Genomic DNA, 7,915 nt, shown 5'->3' with positions numbered 1-7,915 from the left:
AGGGCATGTACCTTGGTTGCGGGCACATCCCAGTGGGGGGCGTGCAAGAGGCAGGTGGTCAATGCATGTCATAGCAACCGACTGTTCTGCCATTTGGTTGATTTGCATATTAGGGTTTTATTATATAGGACAATTTGAATGCTTGAACAAAAACTGATTTGCAAGTCCCTGTTACCATAATTATCAGTTTTTACAAGTCTCCTAAAAACGTTCTGCATTATCAGTTTTCTTGATTCTAAGATGTCAATAATATGGAAACATTTTTGATATAACAGAACATTTAATCACATCATTTTCCCTTCAACACACAAGTTATTTGATGATGATTATATTGGCCATTTCCATTGGTTGGCAGGAGGCTCATCCACTAAAGGTTCCCATGGCTTCCACTGTATCATTTTTCTTGCCAGACTTAGTTCATTTTCAGCCTGTCAATAAAATATTTTTAAAAAATCATTTGCTTATACTGTTTCATAGATATTTATCATAGCTAATAACTAAAATATAACTACTAGAGCTACTATTTTCATAGTCGTACCTAATAAGCTGTTCTATCAAATGTTGATTATTAACACACTGTATGCAGGAAACGTATTTATACGTTTTACGTTGACTGTAAGAAGTAGAGCCACCTGTTAGCGCGCGTTTAAAACTACCCGCAAACAATGTATTAATATTACCTTAACTGTCAGTTATGTAACTACCAAGAGTAAGAATAATAGATTTTTATTTCTTCTATTTGATTAAAATTTGATATTAGATTGTAGTTCAAAAGTTTAATTGGTGAGTTTTTTTATCTTAATTGTCTATTTCACCATTAGACTACAAATTCTTTGAGAAGCAAAAGTATGTCTCTTCATTGATGTCAATGGCTTTCAAATTTTATTTTACCACGGTTCAGAGTAAACAAAAGAAACAAAACAAAATTTTACTAAGGGATCTATAACACACACATATAACTCAAAGAAAAAAATATTACATTTACTAGCTGTGATACACTCTATATTCTATTGTATTTTTTAACAAATTTTTTTACTGATTTCAGAGAGTAAGGGACAGGGAGAGAGAAAAACATCAATGATAAGAGAGAATCATTGACCAGCTGCCTTATACATGGCCCTGAGCCTGCAACCCAGCACGTGCCTGGTTCATAGTTCAATACTCAAACGCTGAGCCATGCCAGCCAGGCTCTATTGTATTTTTTTAAGTACTAGACACAACCCACCTATCTGATTTCATGACCCATAATCACTTGAGACCAGTCTGTAAAACAGTGATCTATGGAATGTAGAATGCAGTAGGCGCACAAAAATATTTTTGATTGAACTAGTTTCCTTAATCAGATTGTTACATTCGCTTTTTCCTTTCAAATACAATTCATAACACATCTAACAAATATATTTTATGTATCTTATTATTTCACATTTTTTCTAGAACAAAGAGACCTATGACAACTCTGGCCAACTTGGAAGAACACTGTTGAACACTTGTCAGGATGTCATGGAAGGAATTCAAAACAGAATAAGTGCTTAGATTCATCCTAGCAGAAGCTGTAATTCTCAAGTGGTTCAGAACAGCCAATCTATGTTTAGCAGCAACAGTCTAAAATGTATATAAACAATGAGTTAAATAGTAGACTAAACGAAATCTGGAGGTAGAAGTATTTACCAAGGCTGAAATAAGAAAACAGTATAAATACTGATTAAAAATATCCCTTAGGATGGCCATTTCCTTGATCTGGGTCTCTTGAATATTCATGCTTTCTCTACGACCCCAAAGCACCGTAGTGTGGGGAGGCTGTCCAGCTCTAACCATCAGTGAAGCCAGCCTTATTTCAGAGAGCTGGACCCAGTTGCATACAGCCCTTGTAGCCCACTCCTTCCTCGTCTCTAGCTTCTGACACACTATCCTTTCCTCAGCCCTCTCTTACTATAGCTCTAGAATGGGCTGCCCAATATGGTAACCACTATCTACATGTGACTACTGAGGGAGCACTTGTAATGTAGCTAGTTCAAATTCAGATGTGCTGCACGTGTTAAAATACACATCAAATTTTGAAGATTTAGTATAAAAAAGAATGTAAAATATCTCAATTTTTTATAATACTTATGTTTCAATAGTATTTTAGATATATCGGGTTATATAAAACACTAGAGGCCCGGTACACAAAAATTCGTTCACTCGGGGGCGGGGGTCCCTTGGCCCGGCCTGCGCCCTCTCGCAGTCTGGGACCCCTCAGAAGATGTCCACCTGCCAGCTTAAGCTCGCTCCCCGGGGCAGCGGGCCTAGGTGGCAGTCAGACATCCCTCTGGCAGCCCAGGAGCCCTCAGGGGATGTCTGACTGACATCCTTAGTGCTGCCAAGGAGGCGACCGGTCGTTCCGGCATTAGGGTCAATTTGCATATTACCCTTTTATTATATAGAAATATTAACCTTACATTGCCCATGAAAATGTGCAGAACTGCAGAACTGACTTAAAAATACTTAATGTATCATGAGACTACAATTGCTTGATAATTTATCAACTAAAGTCATGATCAAAGTGAAATCAGGTAGAAAAAAAGATTAGGAAGAGGACAATAATAATAAGTTTGCAGTAAGTTCCCATACTCTACATCTAGTACTTTATGCTAATGAACAGAAAGGCCAGGAAAATAGGCCTCTAATGATTGAAACAGGACATTCATCAAAAGTTGTCTGAATGCCCTATTTTTCTTTTAACGGAGCCATCTAACAATGCTTTTAAATATGTCTATTATTGAAATACTTCCCTAATCTACAATAATTTCAAATATTTCCTCTTATTTATCCTTTGATAAAAGGCAAGAAAACTTAAGAAAAAATGATTACATTTTTGAAAAATTCAAAAAAATCCTTACTAATAAAAGGCTAAGTAGTCGCCACGCCATCACAGGATGGCTGGGCGCACAGCGGGCGCACGCAGGTGGGCGTGGCTGGTCTTGATGCTGCAGGCGCAGCACGGAGCCTGCCTGGGAGTCCCACCTCCTCCCAGCTCCGAGTGCGGCCAGGCCTGGGGGTCTGAGGCCGAGACCCAGGCCCAGGCAAGCCGTGGATGGCATGGCGGCAGCTGCTACGAGGGCCGAGGCTGAGACTCAAGCCCAGGCAAGCTGCAGCTGGCATGGCGGCAGCTGCTGCAAGGGCCGGGCCGAGGCTCAGCGGTGGCTGGCAATGGCAGCAGCAGCGGCGCGATGGGGCGTCGTCTTCCCCTGATCATCCCAGTCGACTCCTGCAGAGGGAGGCCAGAGGCAGCAGCAGCAGCGAGAGGGTGATGGGGGTTGTTGGCTTCCCATGATTGGCCCCCTCACCTCCAGCAGAGGGAGACCAGACTGCAGCTTATGCCCCGCTCCCCATGGGGAGCGGGCCTAACCCGTCAGTAGGACATCCCCTGAGGTCTCCCGGACTGTGAGAGGGGGCAGGTCAGGCTGAGGGAGCCCCCGAGTGCACGAATTTTCGTGCACCGGGCCTCTAGTGTAAAAAATAAATGAAACAGAACTGAATATTTATAAGACTCACATAAGAGGAAGACATGAGAGTTTTTGAGGGAGGATTATTTGTCCAAATAAAAATTTTTAAAACCTCTACATATGGGAGATAATATCCAATTGAAGTCAAAAGACAAAACAACAGGCTAAAAAAAATGTTTAGGCAATATGCCAAAAGATTAAGGTTAGTATCTCTTAATTTAAAACAACTCTCAAAGAAATATGTAAGAAAAACAAATTATAGAATAAAAATATCGCCTTAGCTGGTTTGGCTCAGTGGATAGAGTGTGGGCCCACGGACTGAAGAGTCCTAGGTCAAATTCTGGTCAAGGGCACGTACCTCAGTTGCAGGCTCAATCTCCAGCCCTGGTCAGGGCTCATATGAGAGGCAACCAATCGATGTATCTCTCTCACATCGATGTTTCCCTATCTCTTCCCCTCCCTTTCCACTCTCTCTAAAAATCAATGGAAAAATATCCTCAGGTGAGGATTAACAACAACAACAAAATATTAATAATTGCCCTAGCTGGGTGGTTCAGTTGGTTGGAGTGTCATCCAGATAAGCCTGGGTTGTGGGTTTGATCCCCATTCAGGGCACATACAAGAATCACCAATGAATGGATAAATAAGTGGAACAACAAATCAATGTGTGTCTCTCTCTAAAAAAGCAATTAAAAATTTCTTAAATACTAATAATTTATAGAACATGAAATATAAGAACATTGTTTTAAACATTTAATCTTACTAGTAATTGGCGGGTAAATGCACAACTAAAAAAGGGGGGGGGGCATCATTTCCCCCAATTTAATTAAAAATTGTAGTATTCTTACCAATCCGTTAAAATTTCAAAGTATTTGTATCTAAAAAGATAAAATTATTCAAGAAACAGTAATATTGTGTAACTAATCTGAACTAAGGTAAGGCTAATAAGAACATGCCCATTATATTTAAATATAAAACTCCAAACTTCTAATGGAAGCCTCATAAATTCAAGTTATAATCAATGATATTTAACTGTTATATACATTAGAAGTATTTTCTACTTGTGATTAGTCTTATGTTTGATGAGTTGATAAAAGAAATTTAGTTTTCCTTTCTTTCTGGAATGTCAGTTTTGTGCCTCAATACATTATGTCTCTGAACTTTTGAAGCCAAACATCTAAATATTCAACTTTTTCTTTACCTGAAGAATCACCTCTTCTATTTGGCCACCCTGAAGCCTGTCTTCTAATTTTTTAACATCTGGTTCCTATAATTTAAGGGGGGAAAAAAAACACAGAAAAATATGTAAACACAATATCTGAATGTTTCAATATCATATATTTTAAAAACTCATATACAAAAAATGCACTTGCTATAACAAATGTAATTCATTTTTCTCTCATCGTACCCTTACTAATTTTTATCAAATAGTTGGTGGAAACCGATTTCATCTTTCTATTTTAATGTTTTTCTATCTTAATATTATTAAACATGTATTAACATGTTTATCAAGAGTTAAAAAAAATGATGCCTAATTCAGTCTTTCTAAAATATAGATTTTAAAATACCATTTTATTTTCTTATTATTTCCTATATTTCCTCTAACATAATTAGCATTAAAAATAGTAGCTAATCTATGACCCAGAATTGCACTCTTAGGTGTAAACTAAAAAGAAATGCATAATATGTTAACCAAATGACATGTTCAAGAAAATTCAAAGAAGCACAAATCACAGCTTCATATTACAAACAATCCAAATGACCACATATCATAGAATGAATGAACTACAATGTTTGAATATAATAGAATACTATACAGCCATGAGAATGAACAAACTATAACTATAAACAATGATTCTCTCGGAAAGGAGCCTGCTGGAAGATGGCGGCATAGGTAAACACCGGAGACTGCCGCCGTGGACAACCACTTCAAAAATACAACTAAAAGTCGGAGCGGACATAATAGTTATCTTTAGGAGGATAATAACTAAGTGGAACAAGAGAGGATGTTGGTGTTCTGGAAATGTCCTCTCTTTTGATTTGATGTTAACATGGGCTGGGTGTGATGATTTTGTGAAAATTCATGATTTCTGCACATTTCTTTGTGTATATAAATCCTTCAATAAAAGAAATCTTTTTTTAAAAAAAAGAATGCTAGTATAGTACATTCATGGCATATATTTGCTTATTTTCTAATAGACTGAGTTTTTTGAGAACCAAAAACCATGTCCTCTACACACATATGTAAATAAGTATAAATATGGTGGTGGTGGTTGGGGGGTATGCCCAGAAATGGAATAAAGACCGGGAGAAGAACAAAAATAGTCTCTACAGGAACTGGCACGTCCTGTCTCAGGGCATATGCTGGTGAACCCAGGATAGCGGCACAGCTTGTTCCTTCACTTCTATGCAAATCTTCCCTTGTATACGATCTCTTTAGGGAGGACCACGTGCAACTGTGTTAAGCACTACATAAATTACCTCATTCAGTCCTAACAATAAGTGCTCACGGATGATATTAGAATACCCAAGTTATAGATGAGGAAATTGAGACAGAATATGGACAATATGCCAACAGTCATTCAGCAAATTAGTATTAGAACTGAGATGAAATCATTGAACAGGCTACAAACCAGTGCTTTACACCAATATGCTATTACTATCTCCCTAGTATAATCTGTAAAAATATTTACTTTTATTTCCATTTTAGGCTTAGGAAATAGATACTTTACAATAATAACAATATTCACGGAGACTCTGCGTGGCTTTAAGGGGAGTTAAAAATCTGTGGTAATTTAACCAAAAACAGGAATCAGCAATATAACTATTATGTAGTATAAGGGGTTGTTAAAAACTATTTGTATTTAGCCTTTTGGATAAGCAAACATTTCTGAGGGACCTTATATGAGTGCCAGGTACTTTTCTAGGTTCTTGGATACAAGACGAATGCAATCATCATTCATTAGTAACTTATGGACTAGTCGAGAAGACATAAATAAAACATGGCGTGATAGGTACAATGGAAGCAAGGAAGGTGTCAATCTCTACTCAGGGATGTAAGAAAACGTTTCACAGAGAAGGTAATGGATCTTGAGGACTGAGTAAGAACTTCCAGACAGATAAGGAAGGTAAGCATTCCAGGAAGGTGAGGGTGGGGGGGGGGGACAAAAATAAAGTTGCCTGGAATTCCCATAACTGTCAGCAGTGTGGTATTGCTGAGCATAGCGCACAAAACAGGAAATGGTAAGATAAGATTGGGAAGATAACCTAGAGCTAGACCTTGGAGGCCTTCCATCCATCAAGGATTTTATCATGTAAGCCAGTGGTTCCAAACCTGACTGTACATCAAAATCATGCAGATAAGGATAGAAAGTTGAGTTTCCACAGCCAGCTCAGCATAAACCTATAAACTCAGTCTTTGAGCAACACTGACAGAAAACCATGGTAAAGTTTTTAAGGAGAAAGACACTGTAATTCACATATTGAAAAATATCACTGTACTGGCAGTGTAGGATATACAATAATGTAGAATGGGACTATACACAGACCAGTTAAAAGGCAGGCAATTGAAACAGCACAGGCCAGGAAAAACGATTTTAGAACTAGTAAGTGAAAGAAATGACAGTGAACTATTCTTCACTTGACAATGGCTATGAGAGAAAAGAGAAACAGGGCAAAAGTAAAGGAAGATATAAAAAGTTTTCTTTTTCTTTTAAGATAGAACAATATAACTACATTTTAAGGCTAGAAGAGAAAGAATAAAATAGAGTTGAAGACATTCACCTTATGAAAGGAAAAAGGGAAATTTCTTACTCTGTAATGGGAAAAAATATATAAGCCCATTGTCCTTAAGAAAAATTAAAAGAAATGCTAATTTCCCCTTTAGAGACTTTAGCCTCCACAATTAAATTAATTCCACAATTACCAAGCTAAAAGTTCCACATCAAATTGCATTGTTTTGTTGTATACCTAAGGAAACGATAAAAGCTCTTTACATTAGACTACTTATTGCATATATGTCAATTACTTTTGGAGTTTATGAACATAATTTTGGATAATTGCAAAAGTTCATGAAATAAGTGCTAGTGTGGGAATTTGACAATAGTGTAATATAGTTTGGTATAAAAGAATCAAAAGCGGTCTACTGCCTAAAGCAGCGGTTCTCAACCTGTGGGTCACGACCCCTTTGGGGGTCGAACGACCCTTTCACAGGGGTCGCCTAAGACCATCGGAAAACACATATATAATTACATATTGTTTTTGTGATTAATCACTATGCTTTAATTATGTTCAATTTGTAACAATGAAAATACATCCTGCATATCAGATATTTACATTATGATTCATAACAGTAGCAAAATTACAGTTATGAAGTAGCAACGAAAATAATTTTATGGTTGGGGGTCACCACAACATGAGGAACTGTATTA

General features: G+C 37.5%; 1 protein-coding gene across 1 annotated transcript in view; it reads right to left on the bottom strand.

The window, feature by feature from the left end:
* Window positions 1-260: 260 nt before the first annotated feature.
* Window positions 261-7,915, bottom strand: part of NDUFA5 (NADH:ubiquinone oxidoreductase subunit A5) — a 32,943-nt gene continuing 25,288 nt past the window's right edge. Inside the window, exons 3-4 of the mRNA XM_023755321.1 lie at window positions 4,687-4,752; window positions 261-428 (exon numbers count right to left, since the gene is read on the bottom strand). Of these exons, the coding sequence (XP_023611089.1) occupies window positions 327-428; window positions 4,687-4,752 (168 nt within the window). The 3' untranslated portion in view covers window positions 261-326. The remainder of the gene's footprint in view (window positions 429-4,686; window positions 4,753-7,915) is intronic.

This window comes from Myotis lucifugus, unplaced genomic scaffold (genome assembly GCF_000147115.1).
Source record: "Myotis lucifugus unplaced genomic scaffold, Myoluc2.0 scaffold_73, whole genome shotgun sequence".
Lineage (NCBI taxonomy): Eukaryota > Metazoa > Chordata > Mammalia > Chiroptera > Vespertilionidae > Myotis > Myotis lucifugus.
Note: the sequence above shows the minus strand (reverse complement) of the source record. Positions and strands in the feature narration are given on the sequence as shown.